The 19354-nt window shown below is 44.0% G+C and overlaps 1 protein-coding gene across 1 annotated transcript in view; it reads right to left on the bottom strand.

Annotated features, from left to right (window-relative positions):
• Nucleotides 1-16349: 16349 nt before the first annotated feature.
• Nucleotides 16350-19354, bottom strand: part of PGR (progesterone receptor) — a 91188-nt gene continuing 88183 nt past the window's right edge. The window contains exon 8 of the mRNA XM_060234905.1: nt 16350-17028. Within this exon, the coding sequence (XP_060090888.1) occupies nt 16873-17028 (156 nt within the window). The 3' untranslated portion in view covers nt 16350-16872. The remainder of the gene's footprint in view (nt 17029-19354) is intronic.

Below are 19354 nucleotides of genomic sequence, written 5' to 3'. Positions count from 1 at the left end.
CACCTATTTTTCTACAAAACGACCCCTGGTGCTAATGAGCTCCAATACCTCTTTTTCTATTAAATTACCCCTGCTTAGAATTGTGGATAAAAAAGCTGTCTGTTCAGGGAGTTGCTCAGTTGAGGAGAAACATCAGTGAATGTGCTTCCTGAAGCCGTTACTTGAAACTGCCTCACAGTGAGCTTCAGTGAGAAAGGGAGGTGAACAAGTTGCACTAGGAGGGTGGAAGTCCTTCCACCAATGGAAGGACTCCCTTGGATCCAACTCATGGTACAGGTACCATAGAACGTCTTAGATGGCAACACTACCTGTTTGCTTCCAAGCATACTTCATGGTACTAGTTACCAACTAAGAAGCCTTCCTAAGCGATGTGCATCCTTGTTGGTGCTGGTCTTACTTATTAGGGGAGGGACGGTGGCTCAGTGGCAGAGCATTGCTTGGAAAGCAGAAGGTCCCAGGTTCCATCCCTGGAATCTCCACTAAAAAAGGGTCCAGGCAAATAGGCGTGAAAAACCTCAGCTTGAGACCCTGGAGAGCCGCTGCCAGTCTGAGTAGACAATACTGACTGATGGACTGAGGGTCTGATTCAGTACAAGGCAGCTTCATATGTTCATATGTTCAAGTGGAGCTGTTTGGTTACTGAATTACCCATCAAGGGGAAAAATTCATTAAAACAACTAAAACCAAAACTAGAATACATACAAAAACAGTTTTAAAAATCAAAACTCTGAGCAAGAAAGGAGGATTCACTGAGGGCACATGAAATAGTACTGCGTGAAGTCTTCATCTGTTGGCAGAAGATGGCAACAGAAGGGGACAGACATGTATCCCTGGGGAGAAAGTTCTAGAGTTTTGGTGCCATGGCTTAGAAAGCCCTCTCCTAATCTAAAAAGGCAAGGACCAGCCTTGGAAAATGACTTCAGTGGTCAGGTTGGTTCATCCAGAATTCAGAAATGTCTGGAATTCAAAGCTTTCACATGTGGGTTGGAATTGGTTCCTCTGTGTGGAGGGTTTGCCTTAGTTTTCCGCTCTGTGAAATAGCTTGGTCAAGCGGTGAGCTTGTTCCTGCCTCAAGCCAACTTCATACAGTAAGAAAGCCAACGCTCATCTGCTCCACTTAGGCCTTGTTTGAGGGGTCCTACTCCTAGTTTTGCCAACTGCTTCAGTAATAAAGCACAGGCTTTAAAGAGTTTAGCACTTCAGTAGAAATAATCCAGAGCGTAAAGGAAGCCTGAAAAGTTGGCTAACAGGGTTGAAATGACAAGTATTTTGCAGGCAAAGGCAAAGATTTAGTGAGGTCAGGCCTGTATGGATATAGAAGCCCAGAATATGCAACAGAACGCCACAAAACTATCAATCTGGCATATAAATATTTGAGGAACAGCAGGCTCCATGAGAACACCAAAGAGCTCTCTATAAATTATATCTTAAGAATGTATTCATGACCTGTTTATCCCCGTCCCCAGACAGACAGCAATGCAAATGGATTAATTTCCATCTTATAAGGAAGGAAAGGGTATGAAAGTGATATGATGAGCTGGTGGTTTATAGAGTAGGTCCTTCATCTGTCCCAGGCTGAGAAACCGAGTGGTGGTGGTGTTTTTCTCTCGCTGCTGCAAACAGCTTCTCAGGAAAGTACACAGGTCCTGTCACATTCTATGAGCCACTTTCTATAAGAACATAAGAGAAGCCATGTTGGAAGAGGCCAATAGTCCATCCAGTCCAACACCCTGTGTCACACAATGGGCAAAAAAACCAGGCACCGTCAGGAGGTCCATCAGTGAGGCCAGGACACCAGAAGTAGCACAAGAGGATATAGAAGTGACTTCTTTGGTGCTTCTTGCAACTGTGGTATGTTTAAAAAAACTGCAAGGGCTGAAGTTAAAAAGAGGTTGCTTCTGGGCATGGAGCAGGTGTCACCAGGGATATGTGGGGGGAAGTATTTGTGAGTTTCCTGCACTGTGCAAGGAATTGGATTAGATGACCCTGGAGGTCCCTTCCAACTCAATGATTCTGTGTGGCATAGCAAAACAACAAAGAGAAATGAAAGAAAAAAATCCTCGTTTGAAAGAGAATAAGAGAAATCAATAGCTTTAAAGGTTAATTTCAGAAAAAGAGATCCCACTCCCTATAACAATGCTAGTTTCTTATTCTACTGCGTCTGAAGTCGTTCTCACTCTGCGAATTCCCTTTACACACACGTACATGTCAAGGAGCGCCAGTACTTCCACGGTTGTTCCTATGGTGATCTGATGCAACATCCATTGGGAATTCACTTGCTGGGTATGTAAAATATTGTTGCATGATGAACTGCATGGGCAGAACATAAGAGAAGCTATGTTGCCAGTAGGCCATCCAGTGCAACATACTGTCACACAGTGACCAAAAAAATCAGGTGCCATCAGGAGGTTTACCTGTGGGGCCAGGACACTAAAAACCCTCCCACTGTTGCCCACCACAAGCACCAAGAGTACAGAGCACTATGCGCCCCAGACAGAGTTCCATTTATACCTTGTGGCTAATAGACCCTGTTGGACCTCTGCTCCATATTTATCCAATCCTTTCTTGCAGCTGTCTATGCTTGTAGCTGCCACCACCTCCTGTGGCGATGAATTCCATGTGTTCATCACCCTTTGGCTGAAGAAGTACTTCCTTTTATCCATTCTAACCTGACTGCTCAGCAATTTCATTGAGTGCCCACGAGTTTTCTTCAAATATATTAGAAGTAGGAAACCAGCCAGGGAGGCAGTGGGGCCCTTGGATGACCATGGGGTAAAAGGATTACTGAAGGAGGATAGGGAAATGGCTGAAAAGCTAAATGAATTTTTTGCCTCCGTCTTCACTGTAGAAGACGAGAACTTTTTGCCCGCCCCAGAACCACTAATTTTGGAAGGGGTGTTGAAAGACCTGAGTCAGATTGAGGTGACAAATGAGGAGGTCCTACAACTGATAGACAAATTAAAAACTAATAAGTCACCGGGTCCGGATGGCATACATCCGAGAGTTCTGAAGGAACTCAAAGTTGAACTTGTGGATCTTCTAACAAAAATCTGTAATCTTTCATTGAAATCTGCCTCCATTCCTGAAAACTGGAAGGTAGCAAATGTCACCCCCATCTTTAAAAAAGGTTCCAGAGGAGATCTGGGAAATTACAGGCCAGTCAGTCTGACTTCAATACCGGGAAAGTTGGTAGAAACCATTATCAAGGACAGAATGAGTAGGCACATTGATGAACACGGGTTATTGAGGAAGACTCAGCATGGGTTCTGCAAGGGAAGATCTTGCCTCACTAACCTGTTACATTTCTTTGAGGGGGTGAACAAACATGTGGACAAAGGAGACCCGATAGATGTTGTTTACCTTGACTTCCAGAAAGCTTTTGATAAAGTTCCTCATCAAAGGCTCCTTAGAAAGCTTGAGAATCATGGAGTAAAAGGACAGGTCCTCTTGTGGATCAAAAACTGGCTGAGTAATAGGAAGCAGAGAGTGAGTATAAATGGGCAGTCTTCGCAGTGGAGGACGGTAAGCAGTGGGGTGCCGCAGGGCTCGGTACTGGGTCCCATGCTCTTTAACTTGTTCATAAATGATTTAGAGTTGGGAGTGAGCAGTGAAGTGGCCAAGTTTGCGGATGACACTAAATTGTTCAGGGTGGTGAGAACCAGAGAGGATTGTGAGGAACTCCAAAGGGATCTGTTGAGGCTGGGTGAGTGGGCGTCAACGTGGCAGATGCGGTTCAATGTGGCCAAGTGCAAAGTAATGCACATTGGGGCTAAGAATCCCAGCTACAAATACAAGTTGATGGGGTGTGAACTGGCAGAGACTGATCAAGAGAGAGATCTTGGGGTCATGATAGATAACTCACTGAAAGTGTCAAGACAGTGTGCGTTTGCAATAAAAAAGGCCAATGCCATGCTGGGAATTATTAGGAAGGGAATTGAAAACAAATCAGCCAGTATCATAATGCCCCTGTATAAATCGATGGTGCGGTCTCATTTGGAGTACTGTGTGCAGTTCTGGTCGCCGCACCTCAAAAAGGATATTATAGCTTTAGAGAAGGGCAACTAGAATGATTAAAGGGCTGGAGCACTTTCCCTATGAAGAAAGGTTGAAACGCTTGGGACTCTTTAGCTTGGAGAAACGTCGACTGCGGGGTGACATGATAGAGGTTTACAAGATAATGCATGGAATGGAGAAAGTAGAGAAAGAAGTACTTTTCTCCCTTTCTCACAATACAAGAACTCGTGGGCATTCGATGAAATTGCTGAGCAGACAGGTTAAGACGGATAAAAGGAAGTCCTTCTTCACCCAAAGGGTGATTAACATGTGGAATTCACTGCCACAGGAGGTGGTGGCGGCCACAAGTATAGCCACCTTCAAGAGGGGTTTAGATAAAAATATGGAGCACAGGTCCATCAGTGGCTATTAGCCACAGTGTATGTGTGTATATAACATTTTTTGCCACTGTGTGACACAGAGTGTTGGACTTGATGGGCCGTTGGCCTGATCCAACATGGCTTCTCTTATGTTCTTATTGTATTGTAAGAAAGGGAGAAAAGTACTTCTTTCTCTACCTTCTCTATCCCATGCATAATCTTGTAGACCTCTATCATGTCACCCCTCCGTCGACGTTTCTCCAAGCTAAAGAGTCCCAAGCGCTTTAATCTTTCTTCACAAGGAAAATGTTCCAACCCTTTAATCATTCTAGTCTTACATCATTGGTTCCCAGCCTCGTTGAGTCTGTAGCATTTATGGACTTTTCAGAAAGAGCTGTGAGTGCCATCTGTCATGAGAACTGGGACCAATCACAAAATGGCTGCCACAGGTGTCCAACTGCAAAAGATTAGGAGAGTTCACACCAAGCATCCTCCACTGACAGGGGCTGCCATTTATGAACTGGCTCGTCTAGCAAAGAAGAGTCAATATGCCTGCTTGGGGAAGAGGTGTTTTGGAAAGGAAAGAAGTGGATGCCAAGTAGCACATTAATGGACATTACAGCATTCATGGGTGCTACATCGGCGAGGGCACTGTTTTACATGTACTGGAAACCTACATGGGAGAAACTGCAGACACTATATAATTCTAACCACTAGACATACTATACATTTTATAGTACACTTAAGCAGCCTGATTAGCCATGATACATTGGAAGGGGTTGCCATAACGGACTTTTCAGAGCCACCAAGTCTTATGCAAGCATGAGTTTTGCAAAAAGTTTTGTCCATTAGCCCTCTTCAGCCAATGACATCTGTTCTAAGAAATGGGGGCAGGAGGGAATCAAGTCACGATTGTGAGAACCACACAACCAAAGCAGGAAGGAACGGCAGGAGGTGAACGCCACTTCTAATGTTGTCTTCAAATTGAAATATTGCCTTAAATTCTTTAGCCCTGGTATCAGGTCTACTGGTTTTCCATTGTCCTTACAGTAACGTACTCAAATACATAAGTAAGTCAGCAGGAGTCTCTTTGCCAAAGATCGGGGTGTACTTTTTAATATAAACAGCAAAGGATTCATGGGAGCCTTCTGTGACCTTCGCCGTCTGCACAGAAAGGAGTCTCTATTCATGTTGAAGGCTGAGAAAGTCGACTGCCAACATAACTGAAAAGTTAATTAGTCAGATTTACTCTGTTGCCCTGTGTTTCACATGCCATCCCTGCCAATACAGTAGGTGTTTCCTTATAAGGGATCGGTCTCCAACAGAGGATGGAGAAATATAAGCATTCTTTTTTGCTATTGTGGTCTCTGCTTTCTTCCTGCAAAGGCCCTTTGACATGAAATCCATACTTGAGGGCTGCATATCTTGCCTCTGAATGGCTTTCTGGGAAGGGAATGCCAAATAAGTGTATATTCTGTATACTTTTTTAAAAATTTCATTTGTGGGTTATCAGCAACTCAGGAATTTCAACAGCAACCAGAGCCTAAAGGATCAGTGCTAAGTATGAGTTTTCATTACAAATAATTACTTAAGAACATAAGAGAAGCCATGTTGGATCAGACCAATGGCCCATCCTGTCCAACACTCTGTGTCACACAGTGGCAAAAAAACCAAGTGCCATCAGGAGGTCCAACAATGGGGCCAGGACACTAGAAGCCCTCCCACTGTGCCCCCCCAAGAACTAAATAGAAACGGGGGAATTCCCCCTTTCCCCAAAAAATTGACATTGAAAGAATTCAAACAATCATCGTTCTAATATTGGGCACATCAACTTTGGGTTTTCAAGGCAGGAGACATAGAGAGGTGGTTTGTCATTTGCTGCCTCTGCATAGCAACCCTTCACTTCCTTGGTGTTCTCCCATCCAAGCACCAATCAGTGCTTGACCCTGATAAATTTGGTGGTTTTAAGTGTGCACTGGGTCAGATCACATGTTGCCACCCGATGAACTTGATCTGATCCTAGGATTGCCAGGTCTGTGTTGGAAAATACCTGGAGACTTTGGGAGATGGATCTGGGAGAGGGAGGGGCTTCAGCATGGTACAACAACATAGAGTCCGCCCTTCAGGGTAGCCATTTTCTCCAGGGGAGCTGATCTCTGCCAGCTGGAGATCAGTTATAAAAGCAGATCTCCAGGCCCCACCTGGAGGCTGGAAACCCTATCTGATACCGTCTTCTCTAGGATGAAAAGTCATTCTGGATATTTTTAACTTGCAATGTTATGTGAATACGAAATTATTACCCTACATCTGCATCTATTTCACTGTCCTAATGCGCCCAATATTGGGGGAGTTGTATTTCATTAATGTGTAAAATGGAATTGTTCAGGAGGGCACTTTTATAAATAAAATAGGTCTATGTCATAATAGTGGTCCAAGGAAATGTCTTGGGTTTCTACATATGTAATACCATGTTCTGCATTGTTTAACTTGTCATGTTTCCGTGTAAAAATATATTGTCTTAGTAGGAGTTTTAATGATTAATGAATTGTTGAATTGTAAGATGTAATTGCAGAAAATGTTAAAAGATGACTGATATTGATGATGAGGATATGAAATGAACAATGTATAAGTAGAAATAACACAAAATTTTAATTCATAGACCCCACCCTTTTCCCTTCCCTTCTACCCCCCTTCCTATTTTACCTGAAAACCTAATAAATCTATTTAAAACCAACTTGATATGTTTAATACCTCTGCTTTAAGAACCAATTTGGTGTAGTGGTTAAGTGCGTGGACTTTAATTTTGGTGAACCGGGCTTGATTCCCCACTCCCTCCTTGCACCTGCTGGAGTGACCTTGGGTCAGTCATAACTCTTGCAGAGCTGTTCCTTTGAAGAGCAGTTTGTCAGTTTTTTCAGTCCCACCTACCTCACAGGCAGTGTTCCCTCTAAGCTGAGTTAGCGTGTGCTGGCTCACAGATTTTTAGTCTCCAGCTCATGCATTTTTGTCTTAGCTCAGGAAGAATGACCCCAGAGCACACTAATTTATGCAGGAGCTCACAACTTTCATGCCAGTAGCTCACAACTTTAATGCCACTAGATCACAAAGTAGAGAAGAGCCCCGTGGCACAGAGAAGGCTGCAGTACTGCAGTTCTAAGCTCTGCTCATGACCTGAGCTTGATCCCTGGTGAAAGCTGGGTTTTCAGGTAGCCGGCTCGAGGTTGACTCAGCCTTCCATCCTTCCAAGGTCGGCAAAATGAGTACCCAAGGTCGGTAAAATGAGTACCCAGCTTGCTGGGGGAAAAGTGTATGACTGGGGAAGGCAATGGCAAACCACCCCATAAAAAAAAGTCTGCCGTGAAAACGTTGTGAAAGCAACGTCACCCCAGAGTCGGAAACGACTGGTTCTTGCACAGGGGACCTTTCCTTTCCACAAAGTAGAATTTTTGTTCACAAGACTCTGCAGCTTAGAGGGAACATTGCTCAGTGTGTCTGTTATGAAGAGGGGAAGGGAAAGGAGATTGTAAGCCACTCTGAGACTCCTTTGGGTAGTGAAGGACAGGGTATAAATCCAATCTCCTCTTCTTCCTTTTCTTCTTAATTGCTTAATGAACTTCAACTACAGCTTGAGACATGGTCCATGGAATTGGTAGAGGAGATCCATCCAAAGTTCTCTGGAATCGTTAGTGATGTTTTCTTCTGTAGCCCAACATGTTAACATTATATTCAGTGGCATGACATATAGTGTTATCGATAGTGGATTTCTGTATAGTCAATACATTAAATGTATCAGGGGTTTTTTTCTGGCAGGCCTGCTCTGATGAAGCATCTGAGGACATGGCGTTTTCTCCACCATGCCATGTCTTGTATCTACAGCCTCACTGTGGAAGCCAAAGGAGAACAAGAAGAAAGCATTGGGAACTGCTTTTGCAAATGGTTCCCACAGCTTTGTCTTTTCCTGTCATGGCTACTTTGTTCTTAGGGATGAGACTGAATTTCACAAACTTCCTAGTTTGCTTCGAATAATGTCTTTTCAATTTCAGCTCTCTCTGGTGAGAAACGAACCCTGGTGATGGTTGCACTTCTTCCCCCATTCCAAATTCTTCACACAAAAACAAAACATTGTTTCTAAGTTGTTTTGTACATCACTTATGTGTAAAAATGGGACGCTTAAAACAGTGGCTGTTATTTAAGCCTAGGTGTTTTATAGTTTGTTAATTTTTATGATTACGACACAGTTTTTATGATTTTAACTAATTTGGGCGCCATATTCAAATGTCTGCAGAGACAGTATATATATATATATATATATGTCTCCTATATAAATAATCTGTTTAAGAGGTTCTTTGCATTATGGATTTGTAACAAGTCATTGCTCCTATTAGCCTTCATGGGCTGTCCATATGAGTGGCTGAGAAGGCAGAATGAACACAGAGAAAGAGAGGATCCTAGCCCCTGGGACAAGTATGTACACTACCCCAAAGGTGTGAATTGTAGGAAAAGAACCGAATAGAGGAGTGGAAGTGTAGCACAATCAGGACTGTGACAGTATATGCTGAGAGGTAGGCTTCCCAAATCCCCCACCTGGGCGGGGGCCTGATTTGGAGCCTCCTCCCCCCACTCGCCAAAAATCCGGAAAGCGGGGGGGAGGGGGGGAATGGCAGCCCTTCCCACCCAGCCCCGATCCCAGCAGCTTCTCCTTACCCTTACCTTCCCACCCAGCCCCAATCGCAGCAGCCTTTCTTCCATTTTCCCAGGCTGCTTCCCGCCCCCCAGTCAGCTGGCTGGTGGGGGGGGGAGAGGGGAAGCCCCACCCAGCCTGCAAAGGACCATGTGCCTTTGCACCTCCAGAGGCTTGACTTGAAAGGCTTCAATGGTGTGTCTGTTGCTGTGAAGAAGCTGGCAGCAACTGGTGAGTAGAGAGGCCAATCCCCTGCTTCAGACTCGCCAGAAACGGGGGGGGGGGGAGAGAGGGAAACGTCTTCATTATTCCCTATGTGGAGATCGATTTTCATAGGGTATAATGGAGAATTGTTCTGGAGGTTTCGGGGGCTCTGGGGGAGCTGTTTTTTGAGGTAGAGGCACCAAATTTTCAATATAGTATCTAGTGCCTTTCCCCAAAGTACCCGCCAAGTTTCAAAACAATTGGACCAGGGGATCCAATTCTATGAGCCCCAAAAGAAGGTGCCCCTATCCTTCATTATTTCCTATGGAAGGAAGACATTTAAAAAGGTGCTGTCCTTTTAAATGTGATGGCCAGAGCTCTCTTATGCTTGTCACACCCTTGTTCTTGGCTCCGCCCCCAATGTCTCCAGGCTCCACCCCCAAACTCCCCAGATATTTCTTGAATTGGACTTGGCAACCCTACTGAGAGGTCTGTATTAATTTCCCCAGACAAACTGAGCTACAAAAGCAGCTGGGAATCAGGGATGCAATTCTGGGAAACAATTTTCCACTTTTGTGAGTGTGTAAAGCGCTGTCAAGTTGCAGCTGACTCATGATAACTCCACAGGGTTTTCAAGACAAGAGATGAGAGAGGTAGTTTGCTGTTGCCTGCCTCTGCCTAGCAACCCTGGACTTCCTTGGTGGTCTCCCATCCAGCTCTAACCGGAGCTAATCCACCTTTGTTTAACCAACTAGAAATAGCCCACCTCCAGGAGGGGTTTAGAGTCAGCTGTCCATTTGAAGTAGCCTTGGGGTAGATTTCTGATTGGGGAAATCCCTACGGCAAGAAGATTTTGGAGTTCGATCACCTGACTGGTGAATGGAACACGAATCTTAGTTGTCAAGTGTGGTTTGATTCACTTCGTATGAAGGGACAGTGAGAAAGATGAAGATGACTGGGGGGACACACAAAGGAGAATGGTGAGGAAGGAGAGATGGAGAGAGATAAGAGGGAACTGAGGTGTACAGTTAGGGTTGCCAGTTTCCAGGTGGTAGCTGGAGATCTCCTGGCATTACAGTTGGTCTCCAGGATAAAGGAGATCAGTTCTCCTGGAGAAAATGTTGGCTTTGGAAGGTGGACCTCACTAAAATACCCTCCCCGGGCTCCATCCCAAATATTTCCAGGAATTTATGACTCCAGATCTGGCAACTCTATGTATAGTAGAGGCAAAAGCTGAAGGTCAGCCTAGGTCTAAGCCACACCCCCCAAGATTTGTCAGGAATCCCACATTGTACCCTCCTCACTAAATTTGCTCTATGATTTCACTGCTATGTGGAGCTGATTTGATTATTAAAAATCAGGCTTTAATCATCAATAATATCTAAAAGGAACCAGAGGTTTAGACCTCTAGTAGTTTAGACAGTCTCATACCCTGCTACTTCACTTGCCAGCCGCCTGAAAGGGGTAATTTTTAAATCAACCCATCCAAGCGAAAGAGCATCCAAACTGCACAGAAATAACTGAATCAATCTGTTCACGGCAGGCTGTGACCGATCATAATGCCACCTAATTCAGAGCTTTCAGCTGGGAGGGTTATTCTGATGTTCCGTGAAGCAAGAGTTTTCATGCTGTCTCGGGTTTTTTCCCCACCGCAAATTTCAAGTCAGTATCTTGCGTTCTCATAAAGTGGTAAATGCATTGTTTTTAAACAACAATGAGGAGGGGCTTTGCAAATCTGTTCTGAGTAAGGTCACAAATACAGAATGGCAGGATATAAGTATTTTAATAAATCAAATCTTCCCAATGTGAAACAGAAAAGCTAGATTTGAGTACAGCATCACCCTAGGAATCAAGAAGATTGAAGACTTAAGACTGCAGATTTATACCCCGCCCTTCTCTCTGAATCAGAGACTCAGAGCGGCTTACAATCTCCTATATCTTCTCCCTCCACAACACCCTGTGAGGTGGGTGGGGCTGAGAGGGCTCTCACAGCAGCTGCCCTTTCAAGGACAACCTCTGCCAGAGCTTTGGCTAACCCAAGGCCATTCCAGGAGCTGTCAGTGGAGGAGTGGGGAATCAAACTTGGTTCTCCCAGATAAGAGTCCGCACACTTAACCACTACACCAAACTGATTTTCAGGCGATAAGCTTCCAAGATGTAAAGCTCCCTTAGCCAGACACAAGTAGGAATGGAGATTGCTGAGTCCTTATCTCCCAGTCTGAAGGCAGGAGGGGTGCTACAAAGAAGGGAGTCTGGATGCAGAGGCACAATGCAGAAGGTCTGCAAGACAACACTATTCCGGCTAGCCTTCAATTGATTCTGAAGTACTGATATAGCAGTAGGGAATGATATCTAACAACTATAGAACACCACCGGAAATGAAATGACATCAAATGATATTAGTGCCTGTTTTAATGTTTTTTTTTTAATCTTAACTATGATGTAATTGATGAGGTTGAACTCTTTTATTGTGAGTTATCGGTTGTGAGCCGCCCTGAGCCTGCTTCGGCGGGGAGGGCGGGATATAAATTTGATAAACCATAAACCACGTAACCAGCATGAGTAGAACAGGGGAGGTTTGTGCGTGCGCGCGTGTGTGAGAGAGAAAGAGAGACCGTCAAGTCCCATCTGACTTATGGCAATCTCTCATAGAGTTTCCAAAGCAAAAGATGTTCGGGGTGGTTTGCCATTGCCTGCCACTGTGAAACAGCCATGGGCTTCCTTGGTGGTCTCCCTGCTTAGCTTCCAAGATCTGGCAGGGTTGGGTCAGCCTGGGCATCAGAGTGGCCTAATCTCATTGTGCCATCCGACTCCTACACCTCTTATTAACGAACCATACTGGGGATCCAAATTTCAGTCTCTTTTGGAGACACCAGTCAAAGACATATCTTTTCTTTAAAAAGGGGGGGGGGGAGCAGCTCTCAAGCAAACACAGAGTTTTCTTTTCAAAGAATTTCTCCTTACTCCATCATTCGAGGAGCAGGAGGGGAGGGAAGAATTGCATTAAAAACAAATGCTGTGCTTGATACTAGGTCACCCTGACACGAAACAGCAAGGGCCAAATAAATCTATTAAGCTGTCGGTTCAGGCTTAGTCCGACAGGGCCTCAAGCTTGTAAGCTGCCCAAAACTGGACTGACTTTGACTGTTGGGCTGAATTTTGACAGCCTTGCACGGCCAGCGGAATGAGCAACCAGCTGCTTGCTGGGGGTGGGGAGAGAGATCTGTTAAATAACAAGAACAAGCCCTGTGGAACTTCTGCTGCACTTAGAGGGTGTTTGTGTGTAAAGGGGGGAAATGTCAGGTTTGAGACTTGAGAGATATGAATTCAAATCACTGTTAAGCCCTGCAACCAACTGTGTGCCAGCTGTTACCCAATTGTTATCATTGGAGATAAAATGGGATGTGGAGGGGGCCATGGTAAGGAAGGGGCTGGGATGTGGCTCAGTGGGAGAGCACATGCCTTGAAAGCCAGTTTGGTGTAGTGGTTAAGTGCACGGACTCTTATCTGGGAGAACCAGTTTTGATTCCCCACTCCTCCACTTGTAGCTGCTGGAATGGCTTTGGGTCAGCCATAGCTCTGGCAGAGGTTGTCCTTGAACGGGCAGCTTCTGAGAGAATTCTTTCAGTCCCACCCACTTCACAGGGTGTCTATTGTGTGTGGAGGGGGAGGAAGGTAAAGGAGATTGTAAGCCACTCTGAGTTCAGAGTATAGGGCAGGATATAAATCCAATATCTTCTTCTTAAAAACATGTTGGGTTTAATGCCTAGCTAAAGGATAACAGATAGTCAAACAGAGGATTCATTACATGACTGTCATTTCCAGTTAGAATAGACAATACTGAACTAGAGAGATTTTACCCTGTTGCTTCCTCTGGGCGGGGGGAAGATGTGTCAAATTAGACATCATATATCAAAGGGGAAATTAAAGAAATGGGTTTATCCGTAGAATCATTGTATCTGTTAACATCTACTGCTGCTTTTCAACAAACTAAAAACAGGATGCTTGATATTTATTAGTCTGGCTAATAAAACCTGTTTCCCCCCGAGCTTTGTGATCCCTCTTATCATAGGGAAGACGGCCTCTTATCCTCCTTGCAGGCTCCACAACAACGTAGAATGTTTTCTTTAGCCATATGTAATGCTATGCCTTCTGCCAGATTCCAGCAGATTCAATAAGATGGCCTACTCAACCGGATACTGCCCTTGCAAACAAAAATGCGTCGAGTCAATTTACTCACATTCTTCTGTATTGCAACTTGTATGTGGGTTTACGCCGAGTATATTTACATCCTCTTTTAGCTGATATGATGGATTGTTCTGATGGGCTCAAGGTTTACAGGCTCTTGAATTACTCTTTTCCTGATGTTACTGAGAAGGTGGCCAAGTTTCTTTATTCCACTCTCTACATCAAAGGATCTCAGAGAAATTATTTAAGATTGCATATGTGTACCTACAATTTGTTCTTTATCTGATTTTTTAACCATACTTGATGGACAGGCAGACCTTTATGGGCATAGTATTTAACCGTACTTTTAACTTATCATCTGTAAATTGACAATTTATGCCAATAAAGGCTGACTTGACTATTAAATCTCGTGGTTTAGGAAGGAATGACGAGCAAGGGTTCTGTGAAGTTGCAACTTACTTTGGTATAACTTGCTTCATAATGTTATTACAGTGATAACGATCCGTTTGCCACGTTCCTCTTGCAACCGCATTATGGAACACAAGCAGCTGGACAGCTGTTTTCAGTGGCTGCCCTACACTCAGTGTAATGTGTGCACTGACTTACAGGATTACAAATGAATGAAAGGTTTATAACTTTCCCAGTGTGCAGCACTGTAAAAAAAAGGACCATGGCAATCAGTAAGATGAGTTCTAGGGCTCAAGTGTGCAGCTTTGCTAAATATGAAGCGCACTGACAAAATGAGCACTGAGTGAGGTTAAAAGTGGGCACTAAACACTGCTGATTCTACTTGCGCTCTTTTCACACTGGTTATGCCCCAATCACCTTGCTGTGTAAATGTCTGGGCCACTTCAATATAGTCAAGAATACTGTGATGAGGCATTTGTAATGCCTGCGAGCTTGCTAACCAATGAGGGTTTTAAGTTCCTATTTTAAATACAGCTGGGCTCAGTTTAAGGTATTGGCAGGGCTTTTTTTGTAGCAGGCCCTGTAAGCTCTTGGGAGATTGGCTACATCAGGGGGGTGTAGTCTAATACGTAAAGGAGTTCCTGCTACAAAAAAAGCCCTGGTCATATGTAATAGCTGATTGAACCCTGAAAGTGCACAGGCACAACACGTCTAAACATTTACAAGAAGGTGTTTTCTGCAACATATTCCCAATAATGATAAGGCTGAGCCAGTTTGGTGTAGTGGTTAAGTGCATGGACTCTTACCTGGGAGAACTGGGTTTGATTCCCCACTCCTCCACTTGCAGCTGCTGGAATGGCTTTGCATCAGCCATAGCTAATATGCAAAGGAGTTCCTGCTACAAAAAAAGTCCTAGGTATCAGCTATCACACACAGAGCCCTTCATAGCCTTAGCTCCTCTTTTTTGTGGGACTGCCTCTCTCTCTATGCCCTGCCATGACAACGTCGCTCAAGTCAGCAGAAGCTTCTGCATGCACCAATCTGCAAATGGGCAAAACCAACCACTGCCCAAACAGGTGCTTTCTCCGTCGTGGCTCCTGCCTTATGGAACGGCCTGCCCGAGAAAGCGAGGAGAGCTTGCACCCTCCTGGCTTTCTGCAAACCATGCAAAACTGAACAGGGTTGCACTGAACAACATTGTTTACAAACTTCCTTGGATAAATGATTTGAGACTGCGGTCTAGACTGCTCTTTATAGCTTATCGTAAGTAAGATCCTCTTATGTAATTTCTGTGCTGCTTAAAGTGTCCTGTTAACAGGGCTTTTTTTGTAGCAGGGACTCCTTTGCATATTAGGCCACACCCCTTGATGTAGCTAATCCTCCTGGAGCTTACAGTAGGCCCTGTAAGTTCTTGAAGGATTGGATACATTAGGGGGTGTGGCCTAATATGCAAGGCAGTTCCTGCTACAAAAAAAGCCCTGCATGTTAGTACTTACATGCTTAAGTTCTTTCCAGTGGTTGTAGACGTTTAAAACCCTAACACACTGGAAGATTCAGGAGGGCAGCCATGTTGGTCTGAAGGAGCAGAACGAATTTGGAGTCCAGTGGCACTGTTAAGAACAAAAGAAGTTTATTCAAGGTATGAGCTTTCGTGTGCCTGCACAGGAAAGCTCATATCTTGAATAAACTTCTGTTGGTCCTGAAGGTGGCAGTGGACTACAAAATCTGTCCTTAAGCATTGGTTACTGAATGGCTCATTTTGTTAATTGTACTCTTTGTAATTTGCCTTGTGTCTGTGTGAGAAATATAAATTATAAATAATGTAAATAATTTTTAAAAAATGAATAAACATCCTGTTTAGGTGGCGAGTGAGTAAATGCATCCACATACATCCACATTTCAAGATGGTATTTACAATAAGCTTTGTTGGAAAGTGTCATGATCCTGGGCCTAGCAAGGCCTGTAGGTCCCAGGGAAGCCTGCTTAGGAGTTACTGGGAAAAGCCGACATCTTCCAGGATCCCCTCTGTCCCTCTGATTGGGTAGCAAGGGGTTTGGAGGGAAACAGGTCCAGAGAGGGGTGGGGCCTGGGAAGAGAATATATAAAGGCCAAGCCCAGGAAGTGAGTGGTCTTTCCTTGGAAAGCTTAGCTTGAGGCAGGCTGTCGCCTGGAGAGCTGGAAGCAATCTAAAGGCCCTTACCCAAGGGGGGTAAGTGCTATTAGAGTACGGACTGTAAGATAGACGCGTTAGGGCATTTGTTTATCTTCCCTTCACCCTTTTACTGGTTAATGCGCCTTGTTAATTCGTATTGCACTGGAATAAACTCTTTTGTTTCTGGTCCTCATGCCCATTATTTGGCCTAACTAAGGGATGCCTGAAGGGCTTGGGAGAGTACTCTGGGCCTTCTCAAGGGGAACCCTTAACCCAGAGTGGTGGCAGCAATTTGGTAAGACCCCTCTGAGTCATGACAGAAAGTTTTTTTTTAAATCCCAAATTAGAAGACAATCTGAATTTTAATATCACCATATTCTTTGATGTTTATATACATATACACATACAGCCACACACAAAAATAATCTATTAAAAGCTAAAGCTTTACTCCATTCCCATTGCGGAAAATTTAAAAATGAATAATATGAAGGAATAAAAATGTACAAAGGAACTGCCTCTTTTAAAAAAAAAAAAAAAAAACATTGAACGTGATCTCTTGTGCATCCCTCAGGAGAGATTCAACCAGGCCTATTACAAAACATCTCTTAGGACAAACATTGGTCGTGATTTCTTCTTTTAAAAAAGTTGCAAAGGAATCAAAAAAGTTTGCCATATGGACACTGTGCAGCATTTGTAGACATGAACTGGTAGGTTTGTGAAGTGGAGCAGAGATTGTAATATTCTGGCACCGCAAAATCCCGACCAAAAAAAAATAAAATTTAAAAACTCCACAAATAAATTCCTGAAATGCACATTTCTTTAAAAAAAAAATCTCTACAAATGAAAGACAGGCAGGGGGAGATGTTTCACTTTTTGTGAAAGAGAAGAGGTTTCACCATTCCCGCAAGAATCTTGGGCAATTGTGCTGCGATGACTTCTGACATCATTTCGGGAAATTCAACGCTCAGTGCCCGGGACTGGAGAAATGTGTTCAGACAGTAGAGGTGTAGCTGCTTAACAAGCTGTATTTTTAAAAAAGAAGAAAAATAAAGTTACACCAACTCCACTACACCATCCGACCAGGCTTCGCTCTCACATAGCTTCTTTCTGACCATAGCAAGAAGCAGGGGTGCAATTCTAGCAGGAGCTTCTTAGCATATTAGGCCGCACACCCCTGATGCAGCCAATCCTCCAACAGCTTACAAGGCTCTTTTTTGTAAGCTCTTAGAGGACTGGCTACATCAGGGGTGTGTGGCCTAATATACAAAGGAGCTCCTGCTAGAATTCTACTCCTGGAAAGAAGCAACCATATAATTAACAGCTTCATTCATTTCCAAGGCACTGTGTCATAGAATCACAGAAACACATATTTTGACGGCTACCGTGCCACCTTAGGAATATCAGAACTAGCCAGACAAGACCTCAAATGTGGGTATGTGTTTTCATATAAAAGGTAAAGACAGTCCCCTGCACAAGAAATGGGTTGTTACCAACCCATGGGGTAACGTCACATCAGGACGCTTTCTTGGCAGACTTTTTAAGGAGTGGTTTGCCATGGCCTTCCCCAGTTATCTACACTTTCTTCCCAGCAAGCTGGGTACTCATTTTACCAACTTCTTAAGGATGGAAGGCTGAGTCAACCTTGAGCCGGGTACCTGAACCCAGCTTCTGCTGGGATCGGACTCAGATTGTGAGCAAAGCTTGGACAGCAGTACTGCAGCTTACCACTCTATGCCACGGGGCTCTTGTGGATTAATATAGCCTAAATATCTCTTTTTTAAAAACCCAACCTATATGTGTAGTGACTGGGATCGCTTATTCTGACATTTTAGTTTGCAACATTTAGACCCTGGGGTTAGTGCTTGCAGCAGCCTAGCCCTCAGCTGGAATCACTGAGGCTGGCAGGCCAACTGTAGGCTGTTAGTGGGTCATTTGGATCCTCCTTAATGATCCTTGTCAAACCAGATCGTTTCCATCGAGCTAAATTAATTGCATCTGTCAAACTTGCGATTAGGTAGGGGAGGCAGGTGAATCTAATCATTGCCTGTGGTTCCCATAAGGGTAAAAGAGAGAAAGTTTCCCTCATTATTTTGGGCTTAGCCTAAGGGTTATGTTGTTGGTAAAGCTTAGGCTTATCTTTGGAAATTGTTGTTTTGTTTGGGAACCTTGGATTTGTGCAGGCTGGATTTGAATGCTGTTATGCCTTAGAGCTAGTGTAAGCTGTCCTACCTTCCGGATTGCATTTTAAACTGTACTGATGACTGGTGGAACCACCAAGGTAAAGGATCTTGCACCTTAATAAATCCTGAGAAAGACCTCTTGGAATTGGTCTCTTTGCCATGGCTGCAGAAGCTTCAGTTGCCTGAATAGAACTTAAATTTTGGGACTTTAAACCTGGGCAAAGGAGTCTGCTTCTTATAAAGAGAACCAGCCTGGTGGCAGAAGACCGTTTAAAGTGTGCCAGGAGAGCTGGAGGAATGGCAGACTGAGCACTACAATATGCTTCTATGAAGGTCTGGGAGACAGAAATCTCAATAAATCAATGATAAGTTGCAGTGCTCCTAAAGAATAGGGATGGTTTCAAAGAAAAACTAATAAGCAGCCAGAACATCCCTTCCTACATCACCAGGAAGTATACAGGGCATAATGCAGTTCTTTCTACCAATCACATTTTTGGCCTTTTTTTTCCCAGGCATTCAGGGCGTTCTCTCCTCTTCTCTTGGCATCCCTGAGAGTTAGGGTAGTTGGAGAGAGGACTCCTCCTGACCAAAAATAAAAAAGAAAGTTCCACAGCACCCATGGGTATCCGAAATCAGGATCTTCCAGATCCTAGTCTGATACTCTCACCATAACAACACTCTGGCTCTTCATTCCCTCCCGTCTTTTCTGGCCTCAGATGTGAATTACATTACAACAGACTCTAATTTATTATTCTTCACAATCAGGGCTTTTTTTTTTTGTAGCAGGAACTCCTTTGCATATAAAGCCACACATTCCTGATGCAGCCAATCCTCCTGGAACTTACAGAAAGCCCTGAACTAAGAGCCCTGGAAGCTCTTGGAGGATTGGCTAAATCAGGGGTGTGTGGTCTAATATGCAAACGGGTTCCTGCTACAAAAAAAAAAACTGTTCACAATTTTAAAACCCAATGACATAGACATCAATCTCCAATTCTGACATTTATTGCCTTTGCTGAGGAGTTTTGCTCGGTTTTTTTTTGCCCAGTCAACCCAAACGCACGATTACCAGACCCCAATTTGCTATTCTTTTAATATAGTAAAAACATTTTCACTATTTTACATGCTCAGCTGCTCTGAGCCTGCTTCGGCAGGGAGGATGGGATATAAA

This window comes from Heteronotia binoei, chromosome 3 (assembly GCF_032191835.1).
Source record: "Heteronotia binoei isolate CCM8104 ecotype False Entrance Well chromosome 3, APGP_CSIRO_Hbin_v1, whole genome shotgun sequence".
Taxonomy (NCBI): domain Eukaryota; kingdom Metazoa; phylum Chordata; class Lepidosauria; order Squamata; family Gekkonidae; genus Heteronotia; species Heteronotia binoei.
The sequence above is the reverse complement of the archived record's forward strand: the minus strand, read 5'-3'. Positions and strand labels throughout refer to the sequence as shown.